This window comes from Tachysurus fulvidraco, chromosome 13, assembly GCF_022655615.1.
Source record: "Tachysurus fulvidraco isolate hzauxx_2018 chromosome 13, HZAU_PFXX_2.0, whole genome shotgun sequence".
Classification (NCBI taxonomy): domain Eukaryota; kingdom Metazoa; phylum Chordata; class Actinopteri; order Siluriformes; family Bagridae; genus Tachysurus; species Tachysurus fulvidraco.
In genome coordinates this window covers 28847538-28866249 of record NC_062530.1, presented here as the reverse complement: position 1 = coordinate 28866249, position 18712 = coordinate 28847538, and the positions used below count along the sequence as shown (strand labels likewise).

General features: G+C 35.9%; 2 protein-coding genes across 21 annotated transcripts in view; one reads left to right on the top strand and one right to left on the bottom strand.

Annotated features, from left to right (window-relative positions):
- The window catches only part of LOC113634383, a 304384-nt gene extending 294228 nt beyond the window's left edge, over positions 1 to 10156 (top strand). For 14 of the 20 annotated variants that reach the window (XM_047822095.1, XM_047822092.1, XM_047822094.1 and 11 more), the window contains 11 exons: positions 3320 to 3493; positions 4027 to 4185; positions 4432 to 4605; positions 5098 to 5271; positions 5391 to 5564; positions 5666 to 5839; positions 7334 to 7507; positions 8106 to 8264; positions 8768 to 8941; positions 9120 to 9293; positions 9958 to 10156. In XM_047822095.1, the coding sequence (XP_047678051.1) occupies positions 3320 to 3493; positions 4027 to 4185; positions 4432 to 4605; positions 5098 to 5271; positions 5391 to 5564; positions 5666 to 5839; positions 7334 to 7507; positions 8106 to 8264; positions 8768 to 8941; positions 9120 to 9293; positions 9958 to 10135 (1888 nt within the window). In that variant the 3' untranslated portion in view covers positions 10136 to 10156. The remainder of the gene's footprint in view (positions 1 to 3319; positions 3494 to 4026; positions 4186 to 4431; positions 4606 to 5097; positions 5272 to 5390; positions 5565 to 5665; positions 5840 to 7333; positions 7508 to 8105; positions 8265 to 8767; positions 8942 to 9119; positions 9294 to 9957) is intronic. The other 6 variants (XM_047822088.1, XM_047822083.1, XM_047822082.1 and 3 more) reach the window with 5 other exon arrangements.
- Positions 1 to 18712, bottom strand: part of LOC113657299 — a 1727325-nt gene that overhangs the window by 146610 nt on the left and 1562003 nt on the right. The window contains exons 191-192 of the mRNA XM_047822072.1: positions 18113 to 18286; positions 17759 to 17932 (exon numbers count right to left, since the gene is read on the bottom strand). Of these exons, the coding sequence (XP_047678028.1) occupies positions 17759 to 17932; positions 18113 to 18286 (348 nt within the window). The remainder of the gene's footprint in view (positions 1 to 17758; positions 17933 to 18112; positions 18287 to 18712) is intronic.

Below are 18712 nucleotides of genomic sequence, written 5' to 3'. Positions count from 1 at the left end.
AATTAATACCAATTGGTAACAATAAAAGTGTAAGCTCAATGGCTAAAGTGTTGTATTATTATTATTATAAGTTGAGTTTGAATCCCAAGAACACCAGACTGCCACTGCTGGACCCTTGATCAAAGCCCTTAACCCTCAACTGTTCAGTTGTATAAGTAAGATAAATGTAAGTCACACTGGATAGTGACATCTGCTAAGTGCCCTAATTTTCCCATGTGTTCAGGTGAATCTTATTGTGTTCTGTACCTGCTTTTATAAATAATACCTCTTGTTTAGAAAGGCTTGTCATATACAAATTACAAAGTGGTCATGGGATATAAAAGATTATCTCTTTATCAGAACATTTCATTTCAAACTGCAGTCTGTAGTTTTTGTGTATTTAGAGTCATCATATACTTTAGTTTTATGTGTAAATTGAGAGTTCACTTCATGTGAAGTTATTTAAGAAAGAATTTAGATCATTCTGAGCCCTGAATACAGATGTAGTGTTTTGGTATTAATTGATTCCACACTGCACTCGCTCAACCCTGAATGAAGCCTGTCAATGTCTTTGTACACAGTGTACAACATGTACAGCTCTTATGTCTTTCCTATTATTGCATAGCATAAATAATACATTTATTCTGGTACAGGTTTTTTTTCTTCTTCTTAATTTTACTGACTAAGGTTCTGCCTAGTTTTTATGTACAGCTGTATTGCGTCTTTCTGGTCATGCATGAGCAGTGAAATTCTAATCATAGCAAATAATGTTGTGTTTATTACAAAATCATTCTGCATTTTACACATTTCTTGTATTCCCTCTGTGTGTTTTGTGAAGGATCTTGAGAAAAAAATGATTGTGTTTATAAAACATGAGCTGGAGATGTTTAAGAAATATCTAAGAAAAGAAAACACAAGATACTTCAGTGATGTGAGGGATGATTTGTGGAGTGTAAAAGAAGCAGCTCTTGATATGACATTGTACTTTCTGAAGTTGATGGAACACAATGACCTCGCTGATGCACTCCAGGGTAAGCATTTAATAAGACAACACAAGATGTTTTCTACTTAAACATTTGTAAATATTCAGTTGAAAAGTTTATACAATGAGCCACACATTCTCTGGTTTCTTAACAATATAGAAATTCAAAGTATATAATGTTTCACAGTCATTTAGAAATGTATGTCTGTGTATTTTTTATGTATTAGAGTTCATCCTGCTTTATAATTGTTTTATTTATGACTATATAATTAGATGCACTAATCGGAGTTCAGCAGCGTGCACTCAAATCAACCCTGTGTAAGAAGTACAATTGTGTATGGGAAGGAATTGCAAAGCAAGGAGAGTCCAACATTCTTAACAAGATCTACACAGATCTGTACATCACTGCAGGTGGAAGTGGACAAATGAATGAACATGAAGTGAGACAAATTGAAAAGAAAAAAACTTGTGTGCAAACTGAAAGTCAAATAGAGCAGGAGAAACAAATTGAATGCAAGAACATGTTTGAACCATCACCTGGAGAAGAAAAACCCATCAGAACTGTGGTGACACAAGGGGTCGCTGGTATCGGAAAATCCATCTGTGTGCAGAAGATTGTTCTAGACTGGGCTGAAGGGAAAGAATATCAGGACATAAAGTTCATATTTCCGCTGCCTTTCAGAGAACTGAATGTAAAAGGTGAGGAAAGATGCAGTTTGAGGGACATCATCTATCAGTTTTTCCCAAAAACAAAAGGAATGAGATTCACAGACAGGTATAAAGTCATGTTCATCTTTGATGGACTGGATGAGTGTCGACTTCCTCTAACATTCCATGAAAACCAAAAGTGGACTGATGTAACAGAGAAAGCCTCACTGGACACTATAATAACAAACCTCATTGAAGGAAATCTGCTTCCATCTGCTCTCATCTGGATCACCACTCGACCAGCAGCAGCTGCTAAGATCCCTGCTGAACATGTGGACCGGTTCACAGAGGTACGTGGCTTCAATGATGAACAAAAGGTGGAGTACTTCAGAAAGAAAATCAGTGATGAGATTCTGGCCAACAGAATCATTGATCATATTAAAAACTCAAGAAGTCTCTTCATCATGTGTCATATTCCAGTCTTCTGCTGGATTTCAGCCACTGTGCTTGAAGGTATTTTGGGGAGATCAGACTGTGAAGACATTCCACAGACTCTGACGGAGATGTACACATGTTTTCTGATCTTTCAGACCGTACAAGGGGACAAGAAATACAATAGAAATAATGCCTCAGACATTCCATGGGATAAAAAGGGAATTCTTTCACTGGGAAAGCTTGCCTTTAGTCACCTGGAAAAAAACAACCTGATTTTCTATGCAGAAGATCTAAAAGTCTGTGGAATTGATGTCAGTAACATAGACGTGTACTCAGGAGTGTGCACTCAGGAGACTGACAGATTTAAATGCACATCTTTCAGCTTTGTGCACCTCAGCATTCAGGAGTTCATTGCTGCCTTGTTTACATATGTATGTGTCCGAAATGAAAACAAGAATGTTTTTGAGCAATCAGAAGAGAATAAAGGAACAAAAGTTATTGATTTGCTCAAGATCACAGTGGACAAAGCTTTGGAGAGTGAAACCGGACACTTGGATCTTTTCCTCCGCTTCCTTCTGGGCCTATCAGTGGAGTCTAATCAGAAGCGCATTCAAGGTCTACTGACGAACACCGGATGCAGCTCTGACTGCCAAAAGGACATAGCTGAGTACATCAAGTTAAAGTTTGAACAAAACCCATCTCCAGAAAGATCAATCAATCTGTTCTACTGTCTGAACGAGTTAAATGATGATTCACTGGTGAAAGAGATCCAATGCTACATGAGCTCAGGTCGTCTCTCTGAAGCTGAACTCTCACCTGCTCAGTGGTCTGCTCTGGTCTTTGTGTTGTTGACATCAGAGGAGGATCTGGAAGTGTTTGAGTTGCAGAAGTTCATAAGATCAGATGAATGCTTTAAGAGACTGTTACCAGTCATCCAGGAAGCCACAACAGTTCTGTAAGTAAATCCTGTTTCTCTTGTTTTATCCCCTTAAAGCTTGGCCTTAGGTAGAATGATGGTAGGAAACATTTATTTGCCATAAACACAATAAACCTGTCTGATAACTTGAAATAAACATAAGGTACTGAATTTTTGAGTCATGTTTGTTCCTGCTGTCTTGAAATTGTTTGTTAAACAATTAATTCTAAAAACATGGGCAGTGATGTGGAATCTCATTTTTGCTGCTACTGTATAGTGGGTAAAAACCTTGGAGCTTGGTAATGAGTGGTGCAACTAAGGACAGATGACATAACGTCATAATACCAATCTCCTTTCAGGCTCAGTGAGTGTAACCTGACAGAGAGAAGCTGCTGGTCTTTACACACAGTTCTCAGCTCAGAATCCTCCAAGCTGACTGAGGTGGATCTGAGCAGTAATCCTCTGGGGGACTCAGGAGTGAAGCAGCTTTGCGAGGGACTGAAGAGTCCAAACTGTAAACTGGAGACTCTGAGGTCAGTTTTTTCCTTTTCTCTTAAGAGCATTTTAATAAATCAGTTGCTTATGTATCTCCAGTACACAACAATGAGTAGTCAATGAAGTGTTTGAAAGAAGAATTTCAGGTTAATGACTAGATATAACTTACATGATCAAATAATAGAACACACAATATTTTCAGTTTAATTCTGATATGAATTCACACTACCAGACAAACACTGACAAAAAAATACTGAGTATCTAAAAAGCAGTACTGATGCTGTATACATCAAATGATACATAAATAGATAAATAAATGAATAAACAAACAAACAAGCAAACAAACAAACAAACAAACAAACAAACAAATAAATAAATAAATAAAGAGGTATCATAATTGTGTTCAATTATATTTTTAAAAAATTGAACAAAGTAGGGGCAAAGTGAATTAACAAACATTTTAAATATTTGGCAAAGGAAATTGCATTAATGTGAATCATATCAAACAGAAAATATTAGATTTCATAGTGTATCTTCTTCATAATTAAGTAAGAAATGGCTTTTTCTTCAGACTTTCAGACTGCAGTATAACAGAGGAAGGATACATCGCTCTGTCTGAAGCTCTGAAATCATCTCACCTGATAGAGCTGGATCTCAGAGGGAACGACCCTGGAGCATCAGGAGTGAAGCTGCTCACTGATGTGAAAAAGAATAGAAATTTCGAATTGAGGTGGTTCTTCTATAAACTAATACAATATATTCAATATTAAACATAAACAAATTCTATAACCTAATAACTGATAACCTTCATAGATTCTTTGTGGAAAAAAGAGATTGCATTTATAATTGACTAAATTAACAGTTTTTAAATTTTTTAAAACATGAAATAAGTAAAAGCAGCAGTAAAAGTAAAAGCAGTTCTCATTAATATGGTCTAATTATACTGTAAACACCAAATAAAAATGACTTTCTGCAGGTTGTTGAAGAGCTCTGCTGCACAGGAGGCCTGTACTTGGCTAAATTCCATTATAGGTACAAACTGTTTACTCCTAAAAGAGCTGGATCTGAGCAGGAATGAACCAGGAGACTCAGGAGTGAAGCAGCTCTCTGCTCTGATGGAAGACTCTCACTGTAAATTTCAGATAATTAAGTAAGTTTTCTTATATATGTTTCTCTATCAGCTGAGTTTTATTAATAACATGTTTTTAATGAGACCTGCCATTATGTAAAGACAAAGTATTCACTAATGTATTTTAATTACATTTTTGTTTTCTATAATTGATGAAACTACAGAATTTATCCTGTCTTTCTCCAGAGGAACCTCATATATAGGTCTTATAGAGACACCTGGGTCCTGTTACATCACTGAAAAGTGTTAAGTTATTAAACAGAAGTAGATATGATCAAAATGTTCGACATTTTCAGTTAAATCTTAAAATAGGATTTAATCACTAAGACATAAAGTCAATTAAAAGAGGTAAAAAAAATATTTCTGTCAAAAATAACCACTAATGACCTCTAATGATCCAAATGACCCCAGAATACTTACTTTGGTCCACATGATAATAAAATGACTTTTCCATCATGTCTACAGAATGAAGACTGAGTTTGTAGCTCTGATAACATGATGTTTCATATTTAGGCTGAATAAATGTAATCTGACTGTGGAGAGCTGTTCAGCTTTAGCCAGTGCTCTGAAACTCCAGTCCTGTAGTGTGAGAGAACTGGACCTGAGTGAAAACAGTCTGCAGGATTCAGGAGTCACTCAGCTTTCTGATGGCCTGAAACATCAACACTGTAAACTGGAGACACTGAGGTAAGTTTATTACTGATAGAGTGATGAAGAGCTAAGACAGATAATAAACCTCAGTAAATGTTGGTGATTAAAGTTCTTAAATACTAAAATCTTTTCTCCCTTCCTGACTTTATATTTAGGCTTAAAACATGTGGTTTAATGGAGGAAAGTTGTTCAGCTCTAGCTGAAGTTCTCAGTTCTGAATATTCCCATCTGAGAGAACTGGACCTGAGTGAAAACAATCTGCAGGATTCAGGAGTCACTCAGCTTTCTGCTGGACTGAAACATCAACACTGTAAACTGGAGACATTGAGGTAAAACGTGAACTGTGTTGTGGGTGAATTTTGGTATATAGACACTTATTGTGTTGAATTTGCACGTTTATTGTTCCTCTGATTTCCTCTGATTTCATCAGGCTTAACACATGTTCTATAAGTGATAGAAGCAGTTCAGCTCTAGCTGAAGTTCTCAGTTCTGAATATTCCCATCTGAAAGAACTGGACCTGAGTAACAACAGTCTGCAGGATTCAGGAGTCACTCAGCTTTCTGCTGGACTGAAGAATCCACAGTCTGCACTCACAATACTGAGGTGAAGTAAAAGCTGAAATCATGACTAAGTCCTACATTTAATAAACAGTCACAGTGAAACATCAAAGTATTTTTATATACTAGTTTAAATGACTGGGAATTAAAATGAAATGTGTAATTACATTAAATGATTTAGGTGTAACTAAAAAATGTACAGACTACCTCTTACGGTCGCCGTGCTGTGCACGGCACGGAAGTCAAAGTGACCACTAGGGGATGACCCAGAAACAAGCTTCAATTCAACTTTAAAGCATCAAATCCTCCAAAAACACGAAAAAACCTATTTACATAGTAAAGTTTATACTCTCAATAATTTTTTAAGCCCACACACAAAGCACAATATGATTCACAGCCTTCATACAATTAGAAAAAAATTTTGGACAAAACTGACCTAGGTGGCGCTAGACCGGTTTTTCCCTTACCTTTAGACGCGTCTCTTTCTTCACTGGGGTAATATATTCCAACGCAAATAATCTACAAAAATCCACACAGGTCCAAGGAATTGAAATCTGTAAGCCTTTTAATCCAAAACGCTCTGTTCGCGCCACAAATATTCCGTTAGTGTTCTGAAAACTGGAAACAGAAGTGCGCCATCATCTCGTTTTGCCGCTCTAACTCCTAATTGGGATATTCAAAAATTCAAAGTCTATGTCATCTTTATAGCCCAGGTCCTAACGAATCAAATAAGCCCTCATTTGAGCCAATCGGTGCTTGTATGGCAGAGATAGACGGCTGAGAAGCCAATGGTGGCATGACCTAATTTTTGGGAACCCGCCTTTGACTGACAATTACTCCTTCCAATAGCAATGAGATGGGCTGGGACCTAAAAATATTTTTATTGAAGCCATTTTTGGGTCTTTTGACTTGAATTTTTTTTTTGGTGAAAGCCAAGACATGTGGCTATGACTCTCAGTTGTTATTTGGTCCCTAACATGTTCCAGAAAAATAAGATTAATCAGTTTATCAGGTAAACAACCCAGGCGGAAATGAAAACCTGCATTCAAACCCCTGTAACTTTGTGCCAGTAAGGCCTAGAATCAATCTGATTTCACTAGTTTCTGAAACTAGAGAATCTCTTCTTTGAAATGAGACCAGGCCTCTCCCCTGTGTGTCAAAGTCTGTGTGAGCTGTACCACTTGTTGTTGGGTAGGTCATGTAGGCGAAAAAGCTGCAAAAGGGGGGCAATGCTTTAGTTAATTGCTGTTAAAGTTCTTTGTAGCCATATTTTCTATGTCCAAGTCTAATAAAGAGAAAAACTGACTGATTTAGAACACATTATATTTACACATGTTATAATTTAAAAAATAGAATTTAGATGTTAGATTTACAATTAATTAAATTTTGTTTTAAATGTAAGTTATATCCCAAAGTAAACATCATATTGGTGTAATTATAAGTGAACTGTTAAAGAAAGTCATTAAAATATTGAATAATCCATTTTGATGTAATAAATGAGATCAGTTGTGTTCACTGTGCTCCTTCTGTCCCTCTGCAGACTGTGTAACTGCAGTGTAACAGATGAAGGCTGTGCTGCTTTGGCTACAGCTCTGGGAGAAAATCCCTCACATCTCTTAGAGCTGGATCTGAACGGGAATAAAGTAGGAGACAGTGGAATAAAGCAGATCTGTAATCTACTACAGAATCCACACTGCATCCTAGAACAACTCAGGTAGGTCACTCTAATATCTTTTTGAAGTAGTTCTCATTAAAGCAGTGAATTATTGTTTACTTTATTAATAAAAGTATCACTTTATTAATAAAAGTAATTTATACAGGCTTCATTCTGGGACATTCTAGTGTTAATAAAGTAACAATAAAAATAGATTTGTGTACAATTTTACACATCTTCATTCATATTCTACCGCTTATCCAAACTTCTCTGATCACGGGGAGCCTGTGCGTCATCGGGCATCGAGGCAGGATACATCCTGGACGGAGTGCCAATCCATCACAGGGCACACACACACTCTCATTCACTCACACACTCACACACTACGGACAATTTTCATGCATGTCTTTGGACCGGGGGAGGAAACCGGAGTACCCAGAGGAAACCCCCGGGGCACAGGGAGAACATGCAAACTCCACACACACAAGGCAGAGGCGGGAATCGAACCCCCAACCCTGGAGGTGTGAGGCGAACGTGCTAACCACTAAGCCACCGTGCACCCCTGTCACACATCTTAATGTCTAAAACTGAAGGTATTTATTTTGTACAATATTTGTAATATTCTGAAATAAAATTCTAATTAATTTTGTTTTTTCAGGTTAATGGACAATAATATCAGAGAGGAAGGATACATCGCTCTGTCTGAAGCTCTGAAATCATCTCACCTGATAGAGCTGGATCTCAGAGGGAACGACCCTGGGGCATCAGGAGTGAAGCGGCTCACTGATGTACAAAAGAATCGACATTTCAGTCTGAGGTGATTCTTCTACACTGAACTGAACACACTGAGGTTTATATTATTAAATAATTAAGAGAATAATTTATAACATACATATCAGGACTACTTGTTAAATATGTTCCATATGTTATATCTGATGGTCATATTAGACGTCCTCTTCATAAATAATCTGTTATGGACAAACTTGCTAACATCCGAAAAGATTTTCAAAATGATGTCGTAGCAACACAAAATAATTAGGAATCTTAAACTCATGATGTAATATTACTGTAAAAAGGTAGTTTTGTATTTGCTTTTCATTTTTTGCTACATTTCACCTGCCTTTATTCAGTGTTTGAACTTCTTTAATAATACAGACATGTACAAAATTTCAGGTTCATTAGTTTGCTAGAAGTGAATTATTAAAGATCTCTAGCACTAAACTTTAACTTAAGACAAGAAAGAAACCGTTAAGAAACGGTGGCTAAATTTCTTGTTTTTCTCTTGTATAAAATCTTCTTTCTCTCTTTCTCTCTCTGCAGGTTGTTGAAAAGTTCTGCTGCACAGGAAGTTTGTGATTTCCTTTCTAGAGTTCTGGGTGTGAACCCCTTACTGCAGAGAGAACTCAATGTGAGTGAGAAAATATCTGGAGACTCGCAGGTGAAGCAGCTCTCTGCTCTTCTGGAGGATTCACACTGCAGACCAGAGAGACTCAAGTTAGTATTGATCACTTATTTATACTTAAACACTAGTGTATTCCTTTTGGAATGTAATAACTGTATATAATGTCATTAATGAAATATTTTAGTCTACTTTTAAACTGTATTTTACATTAAACAATATAAAATTACATTTAAACAGAAGTCTTATCTTCCTTGTTGTCTCTGTATCCAGAGTAAATAACTGCAGGATGACAAATGAAGGTTGTGCTGCTCTGGTATCAGCTCTGGGTTTAAACCCCTCGCACCTGAGAGAGCTGGAGCTGAGTGGGAATAAACTGGGAGGATCAGGAATGAAGGAGCTCTGTGATGTGCTGAAGAATCAACAACTCAAACTGCTGAAACTGGGGTAAAGGCATCATTTATAATAAAATCTATAATGTCAGAAAGAGCAGAGGTCTTTAAGAAGACTTATAGAAGACGTTCTGGTGAAACATGTCATGTTACAGTTTGTAATGACCAGATATATGTATTTTAATACCATTTATACAAACTCTATTTAATAGCCTACAACCACCAGCTGGATTAATCTTTGAATAAAAACTTGAATTATTATTAAAAGTAAGAGAAATCCTTCTAGAAATGTTATAAACACTGGACAGAAGCTAGCAGTTAATCTACAGATAATAAAATCCTACAGGTAAATGAAGTTACAGTAACAGATTAATGTACAGTATGGAACTGTGAGATGATTACACACTACAGCAGGAATTACTGATACCACCAGCAAGAATTCTTAAAGACACAAAGCCAACAGTGAGGTATAAAGTGATACGATACTCAGACATGATCAGAGCAACATGTAGAGACAGATGCAGAAGAACAGAACAGGAGCCTGATAAGGAAACTTCACACTCTTTAAGTAGATTAAAGTAAATTAAATAGAGAAAAATTATACTGAAATTAGACAAAGTTACCTGCTCAGTCTCTCTCTCTCTCTCTCTCTCTCTCTCTCTCTCTCTCTCTCTCTCTCTCTCTGTCTCTCTCTCACTGCCCCCCCCCCCCCTCTGTAGGTTGTATAAATGCAGTCTCACTAAAGATGACTGTACTGCTGTTGTAGCAGCTCTGAGAACAAACCCCTCACACCTCAAGGAGCTGGACCTGAGTGACAATACAATTGGAGACACAGGAGTGAAGCAGCTCTGTGATCTACTGAAGACCTCAAACTGCAGTCTGGAGAAACTGAAGTAAATTATTTTTAGTCTTTATTGAGAAAAAAAGGAATGAGGGATAAAATGAAGAAATGTCTATAATAGGTTCTGAATTTACAAAAGAAGAAAGACATTTTGAATTAAAATTGATTATCTGAAATCAATTACTATTTTTTAATAAGAAACTAAAATATATACTTTTTTATTTAACCAGGTGAGTCAGTTTAGAACCAGTTCTCATTTACAATGACGACCTTACCAAGAGGCAACCTAAAAACTAATACAATACACAAACACAGCTATAAACAATGACGTGTAAAAACAAACAAAAAACGAAAAACAAGTACATTGATCGTGAGTTAGTGACTGAATTGAATATTTAAAGGTAGAAAGTGATATAATTGAACTAAGCTTAAGAGACTGCTGCAGATGATTCCAATCATATGCAGCAGAAAACTGAAAAGAGCAACGACCAAAAGACGTACGGACTTTAGGAATGCAGAAATTAAAGAATCGGCTAGAGCACAGATTACAACTTGTACTGTAAACATTAAGAAAAGACTGTAAATACAAGGGAGTTTTACCAGAAGAGTTTTATAAATAAACAGAAACCAATGAGTTTGTGTGCGACAATGAAGAGAAGACCAATTCAATAAAGAATACAGGAGGCAATTACATTTATGTGAGGTTGAAATGACAACTTGCTATCAAGCCAGATACCAAGGTATTTGTAGCATTCAACATAATCAAGTTCAGAACCATCCAAAGATAAAATAGGCAGATGTTCAACATGTGGTAGATTTATATGGAAAATCATGCATTTTGTTTTAGTTGTATTTAAAAGCAGATGAAGACTAGAAAAGGCATTTTGGGGACGAGTAAAACTAGCCTGCAGTAAAGACAGTGCGATGGTCAAGGAAGAATGGAATGTATAAAAGATAGTGTCATCTGCGTATAAATGTATGTGAGAATCACCTGCAGCAAGAGCAATATCATTAATATAAATATTAAAAACTGTAGGCCCCAAAATGCTTCCTTGTGGGACCCCTTTAAATAGTGGCAGGGGATCTGACCAAAACCCCTCAACCCTTATTGTTTGTGAACGATCAGAACAGTAACTCTTGAACCAGGCCTGACAGCTCTCAGAGAATCTGATATCTCTTAGCCTATCCAGCAATATTTCATGGTCCACAGAGTCAAAAGCCTTTGCCAGATCAAAAAATGCAGCTACACAGTACTCCTAATAGTTCATCTAAATCCTTTAATTATAAACAGGTAATAGCCTGTAGCTTAATTAATCTGATTAAATGAATTCCCATTGTATATTTTGGCACTTTACAGACATTGTAAACATTGAACACATTATGGAAATTGTTTATGAGCACAATGCCATTCCACACTCTTTTACTATACACACTCCATTAGCATTATTTAACAGGCTACACTAATCTTCAAAAATGCTTTAATACTCTGCCAAGTGCCATCTGCAGATCTGTTTGATATAATAATAATGAAAGACATAAAAATTCCCAAGTAGAAAAATCTTGGCTTTATTCATGAGAATGGAAACTACAGAGGAAGAGCTGATTGGGAGAGGGTTGAACAAGAATGTTAGGGTTAAGTTCATGTTTTTATATCCTAGCTGCATTTTCACACACTTCTCGTTCATTATTACTATATCAAACAGATCTATATATAAAAGTCAAACCTACAACTATCTATATCTATAAATCTACAATCATACAGTACAGATTTTAATAACAAAAACAAATCTGGTTTAAACACTGCATTCTTAAAAGATTCTGGAAGATATTTGTGTGTGTTAAAGAAATGGGAAATCTGTTACCATGAGATTTGAGCACAGAGATTTCAGCTACTATTTTGCTATCTTCATTCATTTTATTTTGGAATTATAAAAAAAATGTAAATACTTAAAGCAGTATATACTTCTATCTATTTTGTGTACCACATGTCGTACACTCAGAAACGGGGAGCCTGATATTCACCACAGATTTACACACATAATGTCTGTACTGTTCTCTATATACGTCCTCTGTATACTTTAACAGCAAATTAAACTCCTCCTCATCTTCACAGACACGGAATGTCCTTTTTTGTACTTTAATGAGGGTAGGGTAAAACTTAAAATAAGAAGAAAAGAATAAACAATATGAAGTACAGTTATCAAGAAATGGAAATACACATATGATCAATTTCGGAGAAGCATTCAAACAATACCAATTACAAATACTTCAAAATAATCATATACAATTGAGCATAATATGATCAATAACAATTTAATGTACTGACAAAGCTACCAAAGACCAAGGATGAATGCTAGTTTTTGTCATAACAAGGACAGCAAGCATGAAAGGCACTAACTTCCTTGTTAGTCCTCTGCTCAATCATGTGACAATGATGATAAAACATTATCCTCAGAATATCCAGTAGGGGGAGAAAACCTACCAACTAATAATTTACATTAGTAACTTAACTTTGGGGGTTCGATTCCTGTCTCCGCCTTGTGTGTGGAGTTTGCATGTTCTCCCCGTGCCTCGGGGGTTTCCTCCGGGTACTCCGGTTTCCTCCCCCGGTCCAAAGACATGCATGGTAGGTTGATTGGCATCTTTGGAAAATTGTCCATAGTGTGTGAGTGTGTGAGTGAATGAGAGTGTGTGTGTGCCCTGTGATGGGTATCCTGCCTCGATGCCCGATGACACCTGAGATAGGCACAGGCTCCCCGTGACCCGAGAAGTTCAGATAAGTGGTAGAAAATGAATGAATGAATGAATGAATGAATGAATGAATGAATGAACTTAACAATGACTGTAACAGAACAATGTCAATTAACTCTATTTTTTAAATATGAGCAAAAAGTGTTTTAAAATTCATTTTGATTTGAATCAAAAGATTAAATCAAAACAAATGTCTGTTTCTATTACAGTGTTTATAAAGACAGAAACAGCCAGAATATGATCTAAAAATCACCACAAATGCTATATAAACTGTTACGTCCCAAGACGTATATTTTGTCTTGTTCTGTGGTTGTCTGCTCTCAGGTCACCTAATTGCTTCCTCCCAGCTGCAAATGTTTACCAACCGGAAGGAAAGGACTTTAAAAGCAGAGAAAAAGGCTCAATCGGGGAGACCTTTTCTCTAAGAGCATGATCCGTGTCCTGCCCTGCGTGGCGTATTGAATTCCATGTTGTGCTCTCTATCCAATGTTTTAGTGATCAGGGACGTTGGTGCTCCTTGTTCTTTTTGTTATCTCGTGTAACTTCGGGAATGTTTTTTTTTTTTTTTTTTTTTTTTGTGAGTCCCTGTTTTCTTCTGTTTTGTGTTAGCTAGGGAGTGAGTTCAGGTACCTGTTATTTATTTTACTTTTGTGTTTTAGATTAGGAAGATTTTCACTCCCCAGGCAGTGAAACTTTGTTTGTTATTTTGGCGTTGCCCCCTCCTGAGATTTTGTTCCCTTCCTCGGTTGAACTTTCCTGATTTACTTCCTGTTATATCCAGATGCTTAAATAAACCCTTTAAATTTGAAACAGAACGTTGTTGATGTGGTGCTGTGGCAATATTTAGGTTTTACAGGGTTAATATTGTTAACCCCTCATTATGTTTAGGTTACATCCCTAAATCTTTCAAGTTGGCAGTTATTAGGCCACTCATTAAGAAACAGATTAATTATGGGGTCCCTCAAGGATCAGTCCTAGGACCTATGCTTTTCTGTATATACATGCTTCCATTAGGGAACATCATAAGACGACATTAGTTTCCACTGTTATGCTGACAAGTTATACTGTACATCTCATCAAAACCAGATGAAATAGCTAAACTGTCCAAATTAACTTTATGCATTAGAGAGATGAAAGATTGGATGAGCTGTAATTTTCTGTTAAACTCTGATAAGACAGAAATACTACGTATCAGTCCAAAAACCAGGAAACAGAAACTCTCACAATTCAACTTCCATTTAGAGGGATGTACTGTTACTTGTAATTAATTAGAATGCAAATACAATAACAAACCAAGAAACACTCCAACTGTATGTCAGCGTTTGTTTTCTGATGCACACAGAGTATAACACACACTGAGCCTGTCTACACTAGAATGCACACCGTGTATATTTCTAAATAGATTTTTATACACTTTTTCTACAATATCAGTTGTTGTTCAACATTATGCATAAGTTGCAGCAACTCTTGCTGTCACCACTATTTCTTTCTGTCATCCATACCCTCTGTACATCAGAGTCTCTTCCGATTTATTATTCAAAACACTTAAATGACCATCTATGGTTATATATCTGACACAGTTACATTTCTTGCTGGTAAGCTGTGGTTACATGTCCCTGCTAAGCAAGCAATGTAACTGTGTCGGATATATAACAATAGATGGTCATTTAAGTGTTCTGAATGATAAATCGGAAGAGACTCTCAAAAGCAGTGAAATTTCACTATTCTTATTACCAGAGTTGATAGCACAGACAAATATTAACGCAAACAATCTATTCAGTACTGAATAAAAATAACATTTATTGATTTGGTCTTTGATTTGTAAATATATTTTGTTAATGACTGCATTCAGTGTGTGTGTGTGTGTGTGTGTGTGTGTGTGTGTGTGTGTGTGTGTGTGTGTGTTTGCCCTGCGATGGGACGGCACTCCGTAAAGGGTGTATCCTGCCTTTTGACGCCTGAGATAGGCACAGGCTCCCCGTGACCCGAGAAGTTCGGATAAGCGGTAGAAAATGAATGAATGAATGAATGAATGACTGCATTCATTGGACACACTGTTCATAGAGAATGCACACATACATGAACTGATTTGATTCAAGACTGGCATCATTACATCATGCATACAATTTTGGTGTCCACTTTTGCCATTTTAAATAATACCATAACTTTTGGCTTACTATGTAGCCATATAATATATAAAACTCTTCTTGTATTAAATTCTCACTGAGGGCTAAACCCCCCTTAAGATTATATCCTAGAACCGCCGCTGGTCTAAAGAGAAAGCACGTTATATTTTACTTGCAAATAAAGGGACTTATCATCATTTATTAACTCTTATTGTGCATGGGACCACCACTTGAGGGCACTGCTGCCAGCATGTGTAGCTAGTAAACACACACACACACACACACACACACACACACGATGGGAATTTCATCTCTTTTCATTGAGTCATCACTGAGTTTCATTATAGTCAGTATATTTGGCTCATGAATCTCACTAATAAGTGTCGACTCTTTCAAATGATTCATTGCCACTTTTACTTAGAACGGACAAAGGAAAAATTGCAGTGACTCATTTGGTAGCCAAAAGAAACAAATGTACTTTGTAAGTTTATAATCTAAAACCTTCTGACACCCATCTTTTGGGCTCATTTTCTCTTTATGTTTTAAAATCATCAAATGAAGCATAAATATATCTTCTTAGCACTTATTTGTAGAGAAACAGTAAATGTTTGTTTGTACTACTAGGCAAGCAGTTATAATTTATTTTGTTTATATATGTTTGCGAGGGCCGGGGCCCTTTGAGGACTGTTATAATGCAGCTATAGCATACTGGTCACTGTGGGCATTAATCACAAACACGTCTCATATAATATACTGATTATTTATTGACCTTCATTCTTCTATAGTTTTGTAACAATTCAAATCACTAGTAAGAGAGAAAGAAGAAAAGATATGATGTAAATCTGCATGAAGACAGAAACAAACCAAACACAATTTTAACAAAAAGTTATAGATAGGAGAAAAAAATAAAGAATTAAACAAACAAACTGATCAGCTATATGTTTATATGTTACATATATTAATATATTAATGTAGGTATATGCAAACATGGTACATTTTAATAGGTTTGAATGCAACAAACATGATTTTCTTTTAAAGCAGAGAAATGTAAATAAAAAGTAAATGAATTCATGTTAACATGTTATATTTCTGTATATTATTCTGAATTTATACACAGATATTTTGATGTGAACTTCACTAAAATATATGATGCAAATCTGCCTGAAGACAGAAACAAATCAAACAGAATTCTTCAGCAAAACAGAAAGTTATACATGGGAGAAAAAGAGTACGGAAGTGACCTTGACCCCAAGTGACCTTGACCAGAGAGAGAGAGAGAGAGAGAGAGAGAGAGAGAGAGAGAGAGAGACTGTAATTATACAACTTAGAATACAATTACACAACTGAGAGAATGAAGCAGACTTCTTTTCAAACAGCCTAAATGAAAATTTTCTAAATTAAATGAACTGATCTGGTTTATTATATATATTCTAAATTTTCATTTCAATTCTCTAAAGTCTAATATCACTGTAATCAGCACAAACTGGACTACAATAATATGTGAGCAGCATGTATGTACACGATTGTGTTTTTGAGAAAACAATGTTTATGCGTGGTTAGTGAAAAATGAAACATTATAAATCACTTGAATAAGGCCATAAAACACATACAGAACATTGGTTCACAGGACTTTTGAGAACTGGATCTTGTATCCTAGTGTTTTTGCTTTAAAATTATGTGAAAATCATCTTGTTTACTCTCTCACAGAAAACAATATATTGATTTAAATTTTCTAAGACACTTTTTGTATGTAAAGGGAATATGTGAGTAGGCGTCAACTATCATGCATATTAATGTAATTAACACTTGAGAAGACAAAGGCCTGCATAATGAGCTGCATAATGAGCCTTACAGGTAAGTGTGTGACTGAGAAAGGAGTTACAAGAATGTGGAGATTACAAGAAGAAGTTAAAAGAATGTGAAGACAAAATAAATGTGTATATTTTGTGTTTGTATTTTATTAACAGTGCCAGACAAGAGATAAGTACTAAAAAAATCCTAAAATCCACATAAAGTGCATGTGTGCCAGGCAAGAGACCGAGCAAACAGACACTATACTACAAGACAGATGCTTAAAATAAATAATAAAGTAACGATATGTATACAAGTAACAATATTGTATATGACCAATACAACATGGCTCTGTTAAAATCTTTAATGGAATCTTTTTTAATCTTTAATGGAATCTGTTAAAACTTGGTGCTTCTTACAGCATTGTTTGGGGCGTTGATCTTGTGTGCATAGCCCACGTCAGGTAATTTACATATGAACGGTGCGCGCGCGATAGGTGGGATCACATTAGCGCTAATGAGGTCGAGCCAGAAAAACTGTACCTCTCTTTACTTACATACAGATTACACAAAAAGACAATATTTGCTTTCGATTTTAATTACCTCAATTAAAAGTAGACATTTCAGGCTTTCATTAGACATATGTATCATGTTCGTGTGATAAGTATTGGCGGAGTTATCAGTTCATATTTGTAACGTGTTTCAGGAAGATGGTCAAGGAGACAGTGATGTCTGAATGCACACCCTGGTTATTTTCTTTATTTGCCAAAAGCACAGCGTTTTGTTGTTATTATGAAGGCAGTCAAATAAAAGTAGACACTTCACAGTTTCGAATGATGTGTTACATGTATGTGTATGATTATGAATGACGGAGTATTTTAAGTGGATTTCACGTTGAAGAGGAAAAAAACGCCAAAAAACGCGTCGGCGCGCCTGTCGACCCCAGAGGGTTAACACTCTTGGGTGTACTCACTTCTGTCAGGTACTGTATATAAATGAATGATGCCTTTACCCCAGTTTCAGCAGTTTGAATTGTTGATTCTTCAGCACATCACAGAGCTCCTTCATTCCTGATCCTCCCAGTTTATTCCCACTCAGCTCCAGCTCTCTCAGGTGTGAGGGGTTTAAACCCAGAGCTGATACCAGAGCAGCACAACCTTCATTTGTCATCCTGCAGTTATTTACTCTGGATACAGAGACAACAAGGAAGACAAGACTTCTGTTTAAATGTAGTTTTATATTGTTTAATGTAAAATATACAGTTTAAAAGTAGACTAAAATATCTCATTAATGACATTATATACAGTTATTACATTCCAAAAGGAATACACTAGTGTTTAAGTATAAATAAGTGATCAATACTAACTTGAGTATCTCTGGTGTGCAGTTTGAATCCTCCAGAAGAACAGAGAGCTGCTTCACCTGCGAGTCTCCAGATATTTTCTCACTCACATTGAGTTCTCTCTGCAGTAAGGGGTTCACACCCAGAGCTCTAGAAAGTAAATCATAACCTTCCTGTGCAGCAGAACTTTTCAACAACCTGCAGAGAAAGAAAAAAAGAAAGAAAGACAGAAAGAAAGAAAGAAAGAAAGAAAGAAAGAAAGAAAGAAAGAAAGAAAGAAAGAAGATTTTATACAAGAGGAAAACATTATTAACAAATTTCTAAAATTGTCTAAAGTTAAAGTTTAGTGCTAGAGTTCTTTAATAATTCACTTTTAGCAAACTAATGAAACTGAAATATTGTACATGTCTGTAATATTAAAGGAGTTCAAACACTGAATAAAGGCAGGTGAAATGTAGCAAAAAATGAAAAGCAAATACAAAACTACCTTTTTACAGTAATATTACATCATAAATTTAAGATTATTAATTATTTTGTGTTGCTACGACATCATTTTGAAAATCTTTTTGAATGTTAGCAAGTTTGTCCATAACAGATTATTTATGAAGAGGACGTCTAATATGA